Raw genomic sequence first — 20,929 nt, forward strand, 5'->3', positions numbered from 1 at the left:
ACATGAACTCAATACTCTCTCTCTCTCTCTCTTTCCTTCTCTGCATACTGTCTCTCGCCCTCTTCTGTCACTACCGACAAGCGTTGACTGACAGCTTTTCACAGTAGCTCCACGCCATAGAGGGGACAGGAGGGGAGAGGGCAGCAGTTGCCGCGAAGTATTCAGTACACTGCTGCCAAGCTATACAATAAATGGATTAAAGCACTCAGCTAGCTAAATAGTAGTAGCAGACACACTACTGCACAGAGAAAGGGAAGGTAATATTTAGTATATATTTTAAAATACTGGACTGGACTAGAGGACCTCTCTCCCTTGCATACATGTGTTAAAGGGAGGGAGGGGGACGAGACTCAAGGATGTTTGAATTATCTAGCTAGCGAAACTATTTTTGCTGTCATTGAATAGAAGTTTAGGTTGTAGTTGAGAAAAACAAGAACTCGAGCGCGATGGAGTGCCAACCACCCGACCCGCAAAGCTACGAGGACGTTCGAAAGAACGGCTACCTCCGCAAGCAGAAATCCATGCACCGGCGATACTTCGTCCTCCGGACGGCCTCGGAGAGGGGTCCCGCCCGGCTCGAATACTACGAGAGCGAGAAGAAATTCCGCGGAAAAACACCCGTCCCAAAGAAAGCCCTGGTGCTGGAGACGTGTTTCAACATCAATAAGCGGGCTGATGCGAAGAACAAGCACATGATAGTGCTGTACACCCGAGCGGAGAGCTTTGCCATCGCGGCAGAAAACGAGGCGGATCAGGACGAATGGTATCAGGCCATGGTGGAGCTGCAATGCAAAAGTAAGTAAACATATATATATATATATAGCTAGCAAACTACAGCGAGCTCTGACTGCAACCCGAGCTCTATATGGCTGCCAAGCGTTAGCGAAGTGGCCACAGTATTATCTGAACGTGGCAGTGTAGCCCGCTGCAGCAATTGCTGAAATGCAACTTATAAGTTCTTCTTTTTTAATGACATCCAGGAGTATGTATATGGTTCTCAACGGGAGTAATTTCACATTGCATGTCAGCAGCGAGGGGTTTCCCACTATTTACTACCAGCGCTGTTTTGCAAATGTCGGTCCCGACATTATCATAATATTTTGAGGCATGCTCTGAAACAAACTGTGGTGTCAAAATATGTCCAAATTACAATGTGTGGTTACTGTACTTAATATGAAATGCTGCCTATGGACCATCACTTAAATATTATGCAAAATTGCAGTGCATACTTCTTAATAATTAATAATTATTTACCAAGGTACACCAAAAACTACAAATCTCATATTCCAAGTTGCCATGTGTGCTTATCATTGACACCACCCTGAGAACATATATCTACGTTATCATACTTTCCTTACTACCAGATGGTCTACTTGCTTCAAAAGTTCAGATGTGGACAAAGAGCTGGTGGTTTGTACAGCGTTTTGAGAAGGAGGGGAAAAACATGTCGTTTCATTAAAATGTTGCCAGTATCAAGAGTAGTCTTAGCTAGCAGATTGTAATGTCTAATGTGATACTCAATTAGCCTTTACAGGTTCGGTACTGCAGCGATTTTTCTGCCATTGTAAGTCTTGGGTTGGCGTAAGCGTTTTTTCGGGTCGCCAAAATCCAAACATTGAATTATAATTTTTTTTACTTTGTATGAATGGGATGGAAAAACTATGTATCCAGATATAAAGTATGCAAAGAAAATAATGGATATATATATATATATATATATATATATCTTTATCTTTTTGAGAACAATCACCAAAATAAAAGCTAGACAGTTGGGAGATTTGAAAATTCACAAAACAATTGATTTAGCAGTATTCATTTTGTTATTATGTTTGAGCAAAAGAGCACAGCATTTTCCATGGCAAAATGCATATAATTGCAGGAAACTAGCTTTGAAACAGCAACATTTTCTCTCCGCTCCATTGTAGAATCACAGGAAATTAGCTTTAAAACTACAACAATTTCTCTGGCTGCATGGCAAAATGTTTAGAATTGCAGAAATGTAGTTTTAAAACTGCAACATTTGTATCTCAGCTCCATGGAGAAATTTGTTTAAAAAAATGCAGAATTGTCTCTGTAGTGCCAGGATGGGGACCTCAATGTAGCCTCATGATGGCTGACTGTGCTCATTGCCACGCCCCCCTGCCACTCTCACCACCTAAGCCCCTTACTGGTGCTGTAGGTGTCCTGGAGGGCAGGTAGTTTGCCCCCTGTGATGCGTTGTGCAGACCGCACCACCCTCTGGAGAGCCGCGCGGTTATGGGTGGTGCAGTTGCCGTACCAGGCGGTGATGCAGCCTGTAAGGATGCTCTCAATTGTGCATCTTTAAAAGTTTGTGAGGGTTTTAGGTGACAAGCCAAATTTCTTCAGCCTGCTGAGGTTGAAGAGGCGCTTTTGCGCCTTCACCACACTGTCTGTGTGGGTGGGTGGACCATTTCTGTTCGTCAGTGACGTGTGCGCCGAGGAACTTAACTTTCCACCTTCTCCACTGCTGTCCCGTCGATGTGGACGTCTCATTTATTTTGTTGACTTTTATTGAGAGGTTATTTTCTTGACACCACACTCCGAGAGCCCTCACCTCCTCCCTGTAGGCTGTCTTGTCGTTGTTGGTAATCAAGCCAACTACTGTTGTGTCGTCTGCAAACTTGATGACTGAGTTAGAGGCGTGCATGGCCACAGTCATGGGTGAACAGGGAGTACAGGAGGGGGCTGAGGGTCAGCGAAGTGGAGATGTTGTTTCCTCCCATCACCACTTGGGGTCTGCCCGTCAGGAATTCCAGGACCCAATTGCACAGGGCGGGGTTGAGACCCAGAGCCTCAAGCTTAATGATGAGCTTGGAGGGTACAATGGTGTTGAATGCTGAGTTATAGTCAATGAACAGCATTCTTACATAGGTATTCCTCTTATGCAGATGGGATAGGGCAGTGTGATGGCGATTGCGTCCTCTGTGGACCTATTGTGGTGGTAAGCAAATTGAAGTGGGTCTAAGGTGACAGGTAAGGTGGAGGTGATATGATCCTTTAGTCTCTCAAAGTACTTCATGATGACAGAAGTGAGTGCTACAGGGCGATAGTCATTTTGTTCAGTTACCTTTGCATTCTTGGGTACAGGGACAATGGTGGCCATCTTGAAGCATGTGGGGACAGCAGATAGGGAGAGATTGAATATTTCTGTAAACACACCAGCCAGCTGGTCTGCGCATGTTCTGAGGATGCGGCTAGGGATGCTGTCTGGTAGCCTTGCGAGGGTTAACACTTTTATATGTCTTACTCACGTCGGCCACGGAGAAGGAGAGCCCACAGTCCTTGGTAGCGTGCCGCGTCGGAGGCACCGTATTATCCTCAAAGCGGGTGAAGAAGGTCTTTGTTTCTCTGGAAGAAAGATGTCGGTGTCCGTGACATGGCTGGTTTTCCTTTTGTAGTCCGTGATTGTCTGTTGACCCTGCCACATACGTCTCGCGTCTGAGCCGTTGAATTGCGACTCCACTTTGTCTCTATACCGGAGTGGTTTTGGGTTGTCCTCTGGAATCAGTTCAAATGCCTTGGGTGGTGCGGACAAATGATCTGCTTCGAAAGTCTTATTCCTGGTTGTAGTGCTGATAAGTTGACGTCGCTCTGATATCCAATAGTTATTTCCGGCTGTATGTAATAACATTACATAGATTTTCTGGGCTGACAATGTAAGAAATAATACACAAAAAAAACAAAATACTCAAGTTTCCTAAGGTCTAGAAGCGAGGCATCCCTCTCTGTTCATCTTTGCCTCAATCCTGACTAGTCTCCCAGTCCCTGCCGCTGAAAAACATCCCCACAACATGATGCTGCCATGCTTCAACGTAGGGATGGTGCCAGGTTTCCTCCAGATGTGGCGCTTGGCATTCAGGCCAAAGAGTTCAATCTTGGTTTTGTCTGACCAGAGAATCTTGTTTCTCATGGTTTGAGTCATTTAGGTGCCTTTTGGCAAACTTTAAGTGGGCTTTCATGTGCCTTTTACTGAGGAGTGGCTTCCGCTTCACCACTCTTTCATGAAGGCCTGATTAGTGGAGTGCTGCAGAGATGGTTGTCTTTTACTGAGGCATGTCTTGCATCTGGCCATCGGGTTCTTGGTCACTTCCCTCAGTTTTGTCGGGTGGCCAGCTCAATGAAGAGTCTTGGTGGTTCCAAACTTCTTCCTTTTAACAATGGAGGCCACTGTGTTCTTGGGGACTTTCAATACTGCAGAAATGTTTTGGTACCCTTACCGAGATCTGTGCCTCGACACAATACTGTCTCGGAGCTCTACGGACAATTCCTTCGACTTCATGGCTTGGTTTTTGCTCTGACATGCACTGTCAACTGTGGGACCTGATATAGACAGGTGTGTGTGCCTTTCCAAATCATGTCCAATCAATTAGAGGTCGACCGATTATGATTTTTCAACGCCGATGCCAATTTATTGGAGGACCAAAAAAAGCCGATACCAATTAATCGGCCGAATTTTTGTTTTCAGAATTTTTTTCCAAAATGTTTTTTTCTTATATATTTTTTTAAAAATCTTTAGTTTTTTCTTTTTTTTCTTTATTTATTTGTAATAATGACAATTACAACAATACTGAATTAACACTTATTTTAACTTAATATAATACATCAATAAAATAAATTTAGCCTCAAATAAATAATGAAACATGTTCAATTTGGTTTAAATAATGCAAAAACAAAGTGTTGGAGAAGAAAGTAAAAGTGCATTATGTGCCATGTAAGAAAGCTAACGTTTAAGTTCCTTGCTCAGAACATGAGAACATATGAAAGCTGGTGGTTCCTTTTAACATGAGTCTTCAATATTCCCAGGTAAGAAGTTTTAGGTTGTAGTTATTATAGGAATTATAGGACTATTTCTCTCTATATACAATTTGTATTTCATATACCTTTGACTAAATCAAATCAAATGTATTTATATAGCCCTTCTTACATCAGCTGATATCTCAAAGTGCTGTACAGAAACCCAGCCTAAAACCCCAAACAGCAAGCAATGCAGGTGTAGAAGCACGGTGGCTAGGAAAAAGTCCCTAGAAAGGCCAAAACCTAGGAAGAAACCTAGAGAGGAACCAGGCTATGAGGGGTGGCCAGTCCTCTTCTGGCTGTGCCGGGCGGAGATTATAACAGCACATGGCCTAGATGTTCAAATGTTCATAAATGACCAGCATTGTCAAATAATAATAATCATAGTAGTTGTCGAGGGTGCAACAAGTCAGTAACACAAGAGTAAGTGTCAGTTGGCTTTTTCATAGCCGATCTTTGAGAGTATCTCTACCGTTCCTGCTGTCTCTAAAGAGTTGAAAACAGCAGGTCTGGGACAGGTAGCACGTCCGGTGAATAGGTCCGGGTTCCAGCAGGTCTGGGACAACAGGTCTGGGACAGGTAGCACTGGTGGATGTTCTTATAGGCACTTTAGTATTGCCAGTGTAACAGTATAGCTTCCGTCCCTCTCCTCGCTCCTACCTGGGCTTGAACCAGGAACACATCGACAACAGCCACCCTCAAAGCAGCGTTACCCATGCAGAGCAAGGGGAACAACTACTCCAAGTCTCAGAGCGAGTGACATTTGAAACGCTATTAGCGCGCACCCGGCTAACTAGCTAGCCATTTCACATCGGTTACACCAGCCTCATCTTGGGAGTTGATGGGCTTGAAGTCATAAACAGCGCAATACATTGCGAAGGGCTGCTGGCAAAATGCACGAAAGTGCTGTTTTGAATGAATGCTTACGAGCCTGCTGCTGCCTACCACCGCTCAGTCAGACTACTCTATCAAATCATAGACTTAATTATAACATAATAACACACAGAAATACGAGCCTTAGGTCATTAATATGGTCGAATCCGGAAACTATCATCTCGAAAACAAAAAGTTTTTCCTGTCAGTGCAATTCGGAACCGTTCAGTATTTTATCTAACGGGTGGCATCCCTAAGTCTAAATATTCCTGTTACATTGTCCAACCTTCAATGTTATGTCATAATTAGTTCGCGACGAGCCAGGCGGCCCAAACTGTTGCATATACCCTGACTCTGCGTGCAATGAACGCTAGAGATGTGACACAATCTCATGTTAGCAGGCAATATTAACTAAATATGCAGGTTTAAAAAGATATACTTGTTTATTGATTTTAATGAAAGGCATTGATGTTTATAGTTAGGTACATTGGTGCAACGACTGCATTTTTCGCAAATGGGCTTGTTAAATCAACACCCGTTTGGCGAAGTAGGCTATGATTCAATGATAAATTAACAGGCACCGCATCGGTTATATGCAACGCAGGACACGTTAGATAAACTAGTAATATCATCAACCATGTGTAGTTAACTAGTGATTATGTTAAGATAAGTTTAATGCTAGCTAGCAACTTACCTTGGCTTCTTGCTGCCCTCGCGTAACAGGTAGTCAGCCTGCCATGCAGGCTCCTCGTGGAGTGCAATGTAAGGCAGGTGGTTAGAGCGTTGGACTAGTAACCGGAAGGTTGCAAAAACGAATCTCCGAAATCCCCCCTGAACAAGGCAGTTAACCCCAGTTCCTAGGCCGTCATTGAAAATAAGAATGTGTTCTTAATCTGACTTGCCTAGTTAAATAAAGGTGTAAAAAAATATATATATATATATATTCGGCAAATCGGTGGCCAACAATGAAATCGGCCCTAATTAATTGGCCATTCCGATTAACCGGTCGACCTCTACAATCAATTGAATTTACCACAGGTGGACTCAATCAAGTTGTAGAAACATCTCAACGGTGATCAATGGAAACAGGATGCACCTGAGCTCAATTTCAAGTCTCATAGTAAAGGGTCTGAATACTTATTTACATAAGGTACTTCTGTTCTTTATTGTTTATAAATTAGCAAGAATTTCTAAAAAACAGTTTTTGCTTCGTCATTATGGGGTATTGTGTGTAGATAGATGAGTGAATTATTTTTTAATCCATTTTAGATTAAGGCTGTAACATAACAAAATGTGGAAAAAGTCAAGGGGTCTGAATACTTTCCGAATTCACTGTACATGTCTAGTTGTAAGGGGTTTGCTGAATTTAGAAAACGCTCCGTTACTAAATGTAAAAAAAAAGAAAAAAAGAAAAGTTGCTCCATGAAGTAATCCAATAACGTGTATGCATAGATCGAGACGGGTGATGTAATCATGACATGCAGCACACTATTGCGGTCGGTGCCGTTTTTATGAGAATTATTACAGCATATTGGATGACTGTCCTTCATATGCCATTCACCCAGATAAATTTAAAATTGATGAGTTTAGGCTACTACATGATACCCACATTTTCCCTGTACCCATCATGAGGTTGCTACAACCTAGCCTATGGATGAAAGTTTACAATGTATTGTAGGTGCACAGTTCAAAATAAATTTGTGTAATCAAGGTTACAGACATTGAAACATTCAATACTGCCTTTCACACACTTGCTGATGTAGGTTGTAATCATTAGTCCAACAGTTGCAAATGAGAGTTTCTATTGGACAAATTCAGGTATGTTTATCCCTGTTTTATTCCGTTTGCTTCTGTTTAAGAAACGTTTTTCAACAGAATCGGCGGAATGAATACACCCTTTATCACATGCAAACACAGTTCACTTTCATAGCAGCCACATACAAACAGCATGATCCATTTGGTCGTTGTTCCCACATCTACGCACTCCTCCGCTCACCTTTTCCCTTCACTTGTGGACTTAGGTGCACAACACATCAGCTGTCTGTGTTCAGGTGAAGAAAAAAAATAAATATATATATATATATATATTTATTATTATTATTATATATATTTTTTTCATTTAACCTTTATTTAACTAGGCAAGTCAGTTAAGAACAAATTCTTATTTACAATGACGGCCTACCCTGGCCAAACCCGGACGACGCTGGGCCAATTGTGCGTCGCCCTATGGGACTTCCAATCACGGCCGGATGTGATACAGCCTGGATTCGAACCAGGGACTGTAGTGACGCCTTTTGCACTGAGATGAATTGACATTTCATATGTCACAACGATTCATTGATACGTATGCTATGATGCTGGTAAAGTTGTCTCGCACACCTACAGTTCTGGTCATTAAAAAAAACTAGATAGCTCCTGGATGCAAACAATGTTCTTCCCCAAAAACATAGCAAAACGACATCTGTTTCAGTAGCTATAGTTAGCTTGCTAACTGTATAGCTAGGTGTCATCATCTAAAATAACCATCATTTATAAGACGGTTCTTATTTGATTAATGGTGGTCAGACATATCTATGTGAAGCTAGCCACAATAAGGATTAGCCACAATAGTGGACTTTGTGGTTAGCCTTCAAAATAAAAGTATGGCATTTTACTATTTTGCATTCATTTGCATCACTGTCAGTGACATACTTTTATTTTGAAGGCAAACTGCATTATTCCACTAGTGCCTAATCCTTATTGTGGCTAGCTTCACATAACGCATAACCCGGTCCGTTCGAGCCTCACTAGCCAGATGAAGCTAGCTGGCTTCTTATAACGTTAGCTTTGGGCAACAGGGTTAAGTAGCTGGCTAGCTATTTATTTTCATGAACTGATGTTCAATTTCAATAGGTGAACAACAAGTGGCAACCAAGCTAATACTTACTCACAAGGATTCCTAAATCATTGCTAAGAATAATGAAAATGACTGCAATTTGTACTGGTCATTTTCAGGCTGGTTGTAATGGTTCTAGCTAGGTACCAAGCAAAAGCTAGCTACCCCAGTAGTTGCGGTCGAACAAATGATGCTTTATTACCAACGCGGTATTGTAAACACATCGTTCGTGTCTGGGGTTTGCTTGTTTGCAGACTTTTTTTGTACAGCTTTGACAGTGCCACTGTATCTTTTTTGACACGCAAAGACCCAAACGGCATTCCATAGTATATATGTCGTGAAGCTAATAGCAGTGATGCTATTACTGTGTAACTCCGGTAGGGCAACATCGGGAAAATAGCGCACTTGGTAGTGTTAACCGGTGCTCAACCAGTCGGCGAAAGCCAACATCACCCATGACAGAGAACGGTTGATTGTCAAGGGCAATGAATTCCATTCTTTTGGATTTAATGGTTTTGACCTTTTGAGTTCTTTCGCTGAAATGTTGTTACTCTTTCAAATGACTGCTTGACTTGTTGACTGCTCAATCCACACAGCAGACATTGTGGGCTAGTTTAGGAATGCTGTGTTGCACGTATAACGCACATTTTTGGGTGGTGTCATTACATCGTGTACCTTCGTTATATTGGTATGCACGTCAGCTTTGACATCGGTTTTGCACATCAGGCGTTAACCTCTCTGGGCGTCCCACCTACTCAACAGCCAGTTGAATCCCGTGGCGCGTTATACAAATACCTTAGAAATGCTATTACTTCAATTTCTCAAACATATGACTATTTTACACCATTTTAAAGACAAGACTCTCGTTAATCTAACCACACTGTCCGATTTCAAAAAGGCTTTACAACGAAAGCAAAACATTAGATTATGTCAGCAGAGTACCCAGCCATAAATAATCAGACACCCATTTTTCAAGCTAGCATATAATGTCACATAAACCCAAACCACAGCTAAATGCAGCACTAACCTTTGATGATCTTCATCAGATGACAATCTTAGGACATTATGTTATACAATACATGCATGTTTTGTTCAATCAAGTTCATATTTATATCAAAAACCAGCTTTTTACATTAGCAGGTGACTAGCATGTGACTAGCATTCCCACCGAACACTTCCGGTGAATTTACTAAATTACTCACGATAAACATTCACAAAAAACATAATTATTTTAAGAATTATAGATACAGAACTCCTCTATGCACTCGATATGTCCGATTTTAAAATAGCTTTTCGGTGAAAGCACATTTTGCAATATTCTAAGTAGATAGCCCGGCATCACAGGGCTAGCTATTTAGACACCCAGCAAGTTTAGCACTCACCAAAGTCAGATTTACTATAAGAAAAATGTTATTACCTTTGCTGTTCTTCGTCAGAATGCACTCCCAGGACTTCTACTTCAATAACAAATGTTGGTTTGGTCCCAAATAATCCATTGTTATATCCAAATAGCGGCGTTTTGTTCGTGCGTTCAAGACACTATGCGAAAGGGTAAATAAGGGTGACGAGCACGACGCATTTCGTGACAAAAAAAATTGAAATATTCCATTACCGTACTTCGAAGCATGTCAACCGCTGTTTAAAATCAATTTTTATGATAATATTCTGACCGGGAAATCGTTTTTTATTACAAAGAGAGCGAAAGTAAAAGCATGGGATCCCCTCATGCACGAGCCTCAGTCTGATGGCCCTCTGATAGAGCACTTGCCAAACGCGCTAGTGTGTTTCAGCCTGGGCCTGGAATTACGTCATTCAGCGTTTTCCTGGGTTCTGAGAGCCTATGGGAGCCGTAGGAAGTGTCACGTCATGCCAGAGATCCCCTGTTTTTGTTAGAGATGATCAAGGAGGGCAAGAAATGGTCAGACAGGCCACTTCCTGTAAGGAATCTTTTCAGGTTTTTGCCTGCCATATGAGTTCTGTTATACTCATAGACACCATTCAAACAGTTTTAGAAACTTTAGGGTGTTTTCTATCCAAAGCCAATAATTATATGCATATTCTAGTTACTGGGCAGGAGTAGTAACCAGATTAAATCGGGTACGTTTTTTATCCGGCCGTGCAAATACTGCCCCCTATCCCCAACAGGTTAAACTGGACATCGGTCGATACCGATGTTGGCATTTTTAGCTAATATCAGCCGATTCCGATATGTTCACCGATATATCGTGCATCCCTATTTTTAAATGTTTATTTTTTTTTAAAATTTTGTTGAAATTCACTGAGGAGGATGGTTCTCCTCTTCCTCCTCTGGGGAGCCTCCACTGGTGGACACCCACCTGTCTCAATCAGTGAAAGAATATTTGAAATGGACAAAATGGCCATAAATTCAAACAAACCCCCTGCAACTAGTCATTGAAGTTTAGAAACATATACACTACATGGGCAAAAGTATGTGGACACTCCTTCAAATTACTGTATTCACCTATTTCAGCCACACCCATTGCTGACCGGTGTATAAAATCGAGCACACAGCCTTGCAATCTCCATACACAAACATTGGCAATATGGCTGTCCTACAGACGAATCTGGGTTTGGCGGATGCCAGGAGAATGTTACCTGCCCCATTGCATATTGCCAACTGTAAATTTGTTGGAGGAGGAATAATGGTTTGGGGTTGTTTTTCATGGTTCGGGCTAGGCCCCTTAATTCCAGTGAAGGGAAATCTTAACGCTACAGCATTCAATGACCTTCTAGACGATTCTGTGCTTCCAACTTTGTGACAACAGTTTGGAGAAGGCACTTTCCTGTTTCAGTATGACAATGACCCCGTGCACAAAGTGAGATCCATACTGAAATGTTTTCTCGAGATCGTTTTGGAAGAACTTGACTGGCCTGTACAGAGCCCTGACCACCTCCATCGAACACCTTTGGGATGAATTGAAACGCAGCGTGTAAGCCAGGCCTAATCGCCCAACATCAGTGCCCGATCTCACTAATGCTCTTGTGGCTGAATGGAAGCTAGTACCCACAGCAGTGTTCCAACATCTAGTGGAAAGCCTTTCCCAGAAGAGTGGAGGCTGTTCTAGCAGCAAATGGGGGACCAACTCCATAGTAATGCCCATGATTTTGGAATGAGATGTTTGACAAGCAGGTGTCCACATACTTTTGGTCAAATAATATCAACTCAGGAAAAAAAGAAACATCCTCTCACTGTCAACTGTGTTTATTTTCAGCAAACTTAACATGTGTAAATATTTGTATGAACATAACAAGATTCAACAACTGAGACATAAACTGAACAAGTTACACAGACATGTGACTAACAGAAATGGAATAATGTGTCCCTTAACAAAGGGGTGGGGGTCAAAAGTAACAGTCAGTATCTGGTGTGGCCACCAGCTGCATTAAGTACTGTAGTGCATCATCTCCTCATGGACTGCACCAGATTTGCCAGTTCTTGCTGTGAGATGTTACCCCACTCTTCCACCAAAGCACCTGCAAGTTCCCATACATTTCTGGGGGGAATGGCCCTAGCCCTCACCCTCCGATCCAACAGGTCCCAGACGTGCTCAGTCGGATTGAGTTTTGGGCTCTTCGCTGGCCACGGCAGAACACTGACATTCCTGTCTTGCAGGAAATCACACACAGAACAAGCAGTATGGCTGGTGGCATTGTCATGCTGGAGGGTCATGTCAGAATGAGCCTGCAGGAAGGGTACCACATGAGGGAGGAGGATGTCTTCCCTGTAACGCATAGCGTTGAGATTGCCTGCAATGACAACTAGCTCAGTCTGATAATGCTGACACTCACCGCCCCAGACCATGATGGACCCTCCACCTCCAAATCGATCCCCCTCCAGAGTACAGGCCTCGGTGTAACGCTCATTCCTTCGACGATAAACGCGAATCCGACCATCACCCCTGGTGAGACAAAACCGCAACTCGTCAGTGAAGAGCACTTTTTGCCAGTCCTGTCTGGTCCAGCGATGGTGGGTTTGTGCCCATAGGCGACGTTGTTGCCGGTGATGTCTTGGCTGATTTCTTTTAATTTTCCCATGATGTCAAGCAAAGAGGCACTGAGTTTGAAGGTAGGCCTTGAAATACATCCACAGGTACACCTTCAATAGGCTAATTGACATCATTTGAGTCAAACAGAAGCTTCTAAAGCCATGACATCATTTTCTGGAATTTGCCAAGCTGTTAAAAGGCACAGTCAACTTAATGTATGTAAACTTCTGACCCACTGGAATTGTGATACAGTGAATTGTAAGTGAAATAATCTGTCTGTAAACAATTGTTGGAGAATTTACTTGTGTCATGCACAAAGTAGATGTCCCAACCGACTCCCAACCAAACCACATTTGTGGAGTGGTTGAAAAACGAGTTTTAATGACTCAAACCTAAGTGTATGTAAACTTCTGACTTCAAGTGTGTGTGTGTGTGTGTGTGTGTACACACACACATCGTTGTCCTGTTATACACACACACCTATATATACACACACACACACACGTCGTTGTCCTGTTACACACACACACACACACACACACACACTTATATATTATACACACACACATACAGTGGCAATAAAAAGTATGTGAACCCTTTGGAATTACCTGGATTTCTGCATGAATTGGTCATCAAATTTGATCTGATCTTCATCTAACAATAGACAAATATAGTGTGCTTAAACTAATAACACAAATGATTGTATTTTTCTTGTCTGTATTGAATACGTCATTTAATCATTCAGTCTATGTTGGAAAAAGTATGTGAACTCCTAGGCTAATGACTTCTCCAAAAGCTAATTGGAGTCAGGAGTCAGCTAACCTGGAGTCCAATCAATGATATGAGATTAGAGATGTTGGTTAGCGCTGCCTTGCCCTATTAAAAAACACTCACCAAAGGTTTTTAGTTTGCTCTTCACAAGAACCATTGCATAATGTCAACCATGCCTTGAAGAAAAGAGATCTCAGAAGACTGAAGATTAAGAATTGTTGACTTGCATAAAGCTGGAAAGGGTTACAAAAGTATCTCTAAAGGCCTTGATGTTCATCAGTCCGACGGTAAGACAAATTGTCTATAAATGGAGAAAGTAAAGCAATGTTGCTGTTCTCCCTAGGAGTGGCCGTCCTGCAAAGATGACTGCAAGAGCACAGCGCAGAATGCTCAATGAGGTTAAGAAGAATCCTAGAGTGTCAGCTAAAGACTTACAGAAATGTCCTGAACATGCTAACATCTCTGTTGACGAGTCTACGATACGTAAAACACTAAACAAGAATGGTGTTCATGGGAGGACACCACGGAAGAAGCCACTGCTGTCCAAAAAAAACATTGCTGCACGTCTGAATTTTGCAAAAAGTGTACATGGATGTTCCACAGCGCTACTGGCAAAATATTCTGTGGACAGATGAATCTACAGTTGAGTTGTTTTGGAAGGAACACACAACACTATGTGTGGAGAAAAAAAAGGCGCAGCAAACCAACATCAAAACCTCATCCCAACTGTAAAGTATGGTGGAGGGAGCATCATGGTTTGGGGCTGCTTTTCTGCCTCAGGGCCTGGACAGCTTGCTATCATCAACAGATAAATGCATACCTAAGTTTATCAATACATTTTTCAGGAGAACGTTAGGCTATCTGTCTGCCAATTGAAGCTCAACAGAAGTTGGGTGATGCAACAGGACAACGACGCAAACATAGAAGTAAATCAACAACAGAAGAAAATACAGCTGCTGGAGTTGCCCACTCAGAGTCCTAACCTCAACCCGATTGAGATGCAGTGGCGTGACCTCGAGAGCAGTTCACACCAGACATCCCAAGAATATTTCTGAACTGAAACAGTTTTGTAAAGAGGAATGGTCCAAAATTCCTCCTGACCGTTGTGCAGGTCTGATTCACAACTACAGAAAACGTTTGGTTGTGGTTATTTTTGCCAAAGGAGGGTCAAATCCAAGGGTTCACATACTATTTCCACCCTGCACTGTGAACGTTTACACGGTGTATTCAATAAAGACATGAGTGAATAAAGACATTTGTGTAATTAGTTTAAGCAGACTGTGTTTGTCTATTGTTGTGACCTAGATGAAGATCAGATCAAATTGTATGACCAATTTATGCAGAAATCCAGGTATTTCCAAAGGGTTCACATACTTTTTCTTGCCATGCCTATCAGCCATCTGGAACAGAATACTGGTCAGACTAGATTAGATTTTTTATAGCTAGAGTAGGGTATGTTGGAGCCAATGTGTCACTGCCAACCTTCGTCCTGCTCCTTCTTCTTTTCCAAGTCAACCCAGGCCTTTGCTGAAACATCCAGATTCCTGTTATGAGCCTGATTCTCTGTTTACTTAGTATTTTCTCTTTTTCTGCTGACATGACAATATTTGCCCAGACGACATTGATCACAGTGGAGAAAACACTCAAAATTATGAACAAGTTTATACAAGTTTCATATGGTTGGATACCTGTGCAGTATACACACATGTCAGTAGGCCTGCTCATTTTCAATAATACTTTTTGGGGGTATTTATGAATATTTGCAATTATGCACACAGTAACAGAAAGCATTGATTTCAATGTAGACACACTTTCAAATCCTTCCTGATATCAGCTGTTGATCAAGCATTTTGTGCAAACACAACTCTCAAGCCAGTGGCTGACTGGCCGCAATCGGCAGGTTTGTTCTGCGGTCTTTCAATGTGAAAGCTCATAGACCGGCAGTGACTGGGGTGGGGAGGACACACATGACGCAATCTTGGCAAACGAAGGTAAGGGGTCATGGTACTTACAGCTGAGCTGCTGGCTTGCATTATGTAAAAGAGCTGATTAGAATGAGGGCACTAAACTAGGTGCCGCAACAAGAGGGAGAGAAACACAGAAACCTCTTACTGTGTAGATGTATTCCATGTCCAAAACATTCTGCACCGGTAACAATGATCAAGAGGTTGAAATAGAAATGGACCTCTTTTAACTTGGTTAACCTGTGCCTTAACTAATGGCGTATGCTGGCATATTACCTCTGCTCCAGGCTGTCTCAGGCTTTAGTTGGCCCTACGAACAGATCTAGGATCAGTTTTCCTTACTCCAGTCCTAACTGTAATCAACTGGACAGAAAACAGCAGCAACAATAGTCTACATAGGCCTAACTGATCCTGGCTCTTTGTCAAACGTTTCTTCCCCACTCGCAGCACTACGCTTGGAAGAGACAGAAGCAAACAGCAGCAGAGGAGCTCCTTCAGAGACCGCCGAGTGGGTATGGGATGTGGTTGCCAGATTGGGGACGAAAGGAGGAGGAGAAGGGGTGTCTCACACTCCAGTTGTCAGCCATAAAACAATCGGAGGCGCTAACTAAATCAACGACTCTGTCAACTGTTTGTCTTGACAAACATTTTGATATCTGTCTCTTGGCATTTCTTCTGTCCATTTTGTCACTGTTTTCTCAGCTTTGTGGTGTTGTTGAACGAGAGCTACATTGTTCAGAACTGCTACCCCCCACTCCTCCTGTTTCTTGAGTGTTGTGTCATAGCATGTACATCTCTCCTCTGTCTGGTCTGAGCTAGCTACATCAATCTACATCCATACGGTTCATATTGCATATAGGGTCTAGGTCATGTGGTTCCAAAATATCCATCTCTTTCATGCTAACGTTTGCTGGATTTTTCTTTAGGGGAATGAGGCCAACTTGTATGCACACCCAACCTTGGAATTCCAACCTATGTATACAGTAAAAGGGTGTGGCTGAAATGTATGTTATACTGGGGTTGAAAACGGTTGACGACAAGATCCTCACATTTTCAAAGATGCCTTTGTGAAAAGATCTAGGCTAAATGAGCAGAGTTTCTGTGTCAGGGTCCATGCAGTCTTAAGGGTTTTCATCCAGTAAGCTGAAAGTTTTTATGGGGGTAACGTGAACCCCCCACTTGTAGGGAGAGCAGAAGAATTCACACCCACCCAGACAAATTGGCTTGGCCCTATAGGACAAATGGGGGGCCAGAGGAGAGATGCCCCATTGCAACGCATATTTTCCTCTCTGGAAATACCTTTTCGGTCAAGAAAATACTGTGCCACTTTCAAGTCATGTCAGTCTTCTTGGTCCTGTAGGTGTGGAGGAGTGTTTTTTGACATGCTATGGCTTATATTACGCTTCTGGGCCTAAGCTTTGAGAAATGTGTTGACAATGAGAGGTTGCTATTATTAACTATATTTGGGGGCAGGGGATACAAAAGGGAGAGAAGTACAGTCTCTCTCTCTCTCTCTCTCTCCTCTCTCTCTCTCTCTCTCTCTCTCTCTCTCTCTCTCTCTCTCTCTCTCTCTCTCTCTCTCTCTCTCTCTCTCTCTCTCTCTCTCTCTCTCTCTCTCTCTCTCTCTCTCTCTCTCTCTCTCTCTCTCTCTCTCTCTCTCTCTCTCTCTCTCTCTCTCTCTCTCTCTCTCTCTCTCTCTCTCTCTCTCTCTCTCTCTCTCTCTCTCTCTCTCTCTCTCATACATACATACATACATACATACATACATACATACAGAAAAAGCATAACAGACATCACAGCAGTCAGTCTATGCAACCATAGCCCACTTTGAATAACTGATAACTGCCCCAGTCTCCGATGCTTTCCGTGCTGCGTTCTGGTAAACTCGCATGAAGCAGCCAGGGACCGTCTTCATCTTAATATCTTGAAGGCAATCTCCCTCCCTCTGCCAATCCATAATTTGCACAAATACAGTCCAGCTGCCGAGAGAGATATGTGTTAAGCTGGGTTCAAGGAGTCCATTTGGCCAGTAAGAACTGTATCAAGCTGTAAGAGAAGCTTATGTACCAATCTATTTATATTCACTGGAGTGTATCAAGGCTGAAGCAGGGTATAAGTGTGGGGCATCATCATTTGCCAGACAAAGTCCACTGGCTCACTAAGCCACCTGAAGAACTGTTGTTGACCCTTGCAAACAACAGAGCAGTGCAAACTTGAGGTGAGGAGATACACAGTGTGTGTGTAATAAAAAATATATACACACACAACAAAAGTAACTGTTTTAAAATATTTGTTTTTACAACTTTTTTGTTACTTTTATACACCATAATTACCGTAAAACTTCAATTAAACGCTAAGTCTCAGATAGCCACCTGTTAGTGATGTGCGGGTCAGCTGTTTTGTTCACCCGCACCTGCCCACAATTGCTCATAACCCATCTGCAACCGCCTCACTATACAGTATGTTATAAAGTGAAAATCTGAGGCCCGCACCTGACTCTAGCCCGCTAATATAGAAAATGCACTGTAGGCTATAGTCAGAGACGGCGGAAAGATTATTTGACAGGAGTTCATTTAGGTCTCTGTTTCTGCTTATAATTTCCAACATTTTGGTAGGCTATTTGTTAGTCAAGTATAATTAGATAATTGCAACTTCTCTTTTATTTGGTGTTCTATGTTGCCATAGAACACTAAATACATTTAACATTTACATTTAAGTCATTTAGCAGACGCTCTTATCCAGAGCGACTTACAAATTGGTGCATTCGCCTATAATATCCAGTAGAACAAACACTTTACAATAGTGCATCTAAATCCTTTAAAGGGGGGGGGTTAGAATAAACATTGGTAAAATGTTCTGTCATCTCTGCTTCTTGCGAGGAGCAAATACATTTAGGGACCGGGAGAAAATGCAGTAACTCCCCATAAAACGGGAAAGATTTTTAGTGCAAAACTTTCAGATGACTTCAGTTTGACCGGTTGTAAGGAAATACAAAGCTGTAATAATGACCCAATGTGTCTGATAAGATTTAATTTTGGCTTGGATGCTTATTTTATGTGGTTGCAATACTATCATCTTTTATGATGCTGATAAAGATAGGGTAACGTCTGTAGGTGCTAACTTGCATTAGCATTCTCTCAAGATGCTGAAAGAAAGACATATTTCTTCCCTCTTTTTTCCCCCGAGTCAACATTTTGGCTACATTTGACTGCAAGAAATGCTTAATTCTGCAGGAGTTAATATTAAGGCTATGTTAGAGGTTAGAGGCCTACAGTCAGTGTCCAGATTTCAGTTTCCATTTAACCCATCTGAACAACAGACTACAGCTCCCCTGACATGCCATAGGCCTATTTGAAGTCCCCATCTCGTGACTGTCGAATCTGTATAGCGCCTCACAATCATCAAACATAACACTGCTATCATCCTCTTTTACCACTTCAACAAATCTTTCCCAAACATTACTTTTCTGTCCCTCACTTTTCATTATTTTCAGCTCCCCATTTCGCAGTTTTTCTCTTATTGAATTAAACTCAGACATTGTCATTTCTTTTGCATCCGTGGATCGATGTTTTAAATAGAGGCATACTAAGAAAAAAGAATCGTGACACAGTATGTAAATTATAACACAGTGCAGGAAATGAAGAAATGTATTAAAATGCTGGAATTAAACAATGAAACTATGCAAATGAGCAAAAGCAGTGTGCATTAAGGAAATAGAAGCCTAGCTCAAATAAGCCTGTCTCTAATAAATGCTTGTTGTCTTCAGTGATTTAAGCAAATAAATGCCCAGGCTATTAATGGAAGTTTTACGATACATGAAGTTATCTTTTTTATTTTTTTATTATACACATTACATTTTGGATAGATAGTACTCCGACATCGCAATAGTGTTTTCAGTAATAACTATTACCGATCGTGAGCTTTATAATCCAAAACCTGTGCTACTATCAGCCATCCTATCTTGGTACCGGTACTCCTTGCACACGAAGTATACAAAACATTAAGAACACTTGCTCTTTCCATGACAGACTGACCAAATGAAAGCTGTGATTCCTTACTGATGTCACTTGTTAAATCCACTTCAATCACTGTAGATGAAGGGGAGGAGACAGGTTAAAGAAGGATTTTTAAGCCTTGAGACAATTGAGACATGGATTATGTATGTGTGCCGTTCAGGGGATGAATGGGCAAGACAAAGAATGTAAGTGCTTGTGAACAGGTTATGTTAGTACTATGTGTCAAGAACTGCAACCCTGCTGGGTTTTTCACGCTCAACAGTTTCCTGTGTGTATCGAGAATGGTTCACCACCCGAAGGACATCCAGCCAACTCGACACTACTGCGGGAAGCATTGGAGTCACCATGACAAGTCCATGCCCTGATGAATTGAGGGCATTCTGATGGCAAAAGAGGGTGCACCTCAATAATATTATTCTATTTGTTAATTTACTTTCTTTTTAACTGCATTGTGGGGAAAGGGTTCGTAAGCATTTCATGGTCAAGTCTACACTTGTGTTCGGCACATGTGACAAATACAATTTTATTTGATCTACTAGACCATCTTCTGTTGATTTCCACGTGATTTTCATGTTTTACAACTGTGCTGCGATGTCTTACATGAATTATGAACCATTCTAAGTTAAACATGAATGTTTTTCTGAAAAGTATTAGTATATTGTTGATTGATTGACTATGGCTTTCCAAATCGCCCAACACTGCTAATTGAAGGGTTCATTTTAAATGAATGTTGTGATTTGTCAGCCATTCCTGAACCTGTGACCAGAAACAAGCTACATGGGGACAATACCAGAATAAAGATCTTGTGATTTTGTTTCTTTGCAGCAAAATCTGCAGTGCTGAGATTATTGTATGCCTCATATATATATATATATATATATATATATATATATATATATATATATATATATATATATATATATATATATATATATATATATATATATATATATATCATTGGCAAGAATTTAGTGGCGAGAATTAAAGTGTATTAATTTAAATCACATGTCAAACTCATTCCACGGAGGGCCGAGTGTCTGCAGGTTTTCACTCCTCCCTTGTACTTGATTGAGGAATTAAGTTAAATTATGAAGAAACTCCCGACACCTGGGTGTCTAAGGCTTAATTCAAAGAAAGACTAAAAACTTGCAGACACTAGGCTCTCCATGGAATGAGTTAGACACCTTGAAGAAAACGTACTGTTGACTCAAGCGTTGTTTTGTGTATCGGAAGATGATCTCTTCCCAGCTATTTTGCAACATGTATGGCGCGTGTAAGCTGCCTCCAACGTCGTTTTAGAGAATTTGGAAGTATGTCCAACCGGCCTCACAACCACAGACCACGTGTAACCACGCCAGCCCAGGACCTCCACGTCCGGCATCTTCACCTGCCGACCAGCCACCCGGACAGCTGATAAAACTGTGGGTTTGCACAACTGAAGATTTTCTGCACAAAATGTTAGAAACCGTCTCAGGGAAGCTCATCTGCTTGCTTGAAGTCCTCACCAGGGTCTTGACCTACAATGAACACAATTGCATTTTATCGATGGCAATTTGAATGTACAGAGATTCTTGTCACAGTATATGAGGCCCGTTGTCATGCCATTCA

General features: G+C 41.8%; 1 protein-coding gene across 1 annotated transcript in view; it reads left to right on the top strand.

Moving 5' to 3' along the window:
- The first annotated feature begins 52 nt into the window (after window positions 1-52).
- Window positions 53-20,929, top strand: part of LOC115198274 (insulin receptor substrate 1-B) — an 88,503-nt gene continuing 67,626 nt past the window's right edge. The window contains exon 1 of the mRNA XM_029760140.1: window positions 53-795. Coding sequence (XP_029616000.1) covers window positions 447-795 — 349 coding nt within the window. The 5' untranslated portion in view covers window positions 53-446. The remainder of the gene's footprint in view (window positions 796-20,929) is intronic.

Source organism: Salmo trutta, chromosome 8, assembly GCF_901001165.1.
Source record: "Salmo trutta chromosome 8, fSalTru1.1, whole genome shotgun sequence".
Lineage (NCBI taxonomy): Eukaryota > Metazoa > Chordata > Actinopteri > Salmoniformes > Salmonidae > Salmo > Salmo trutta.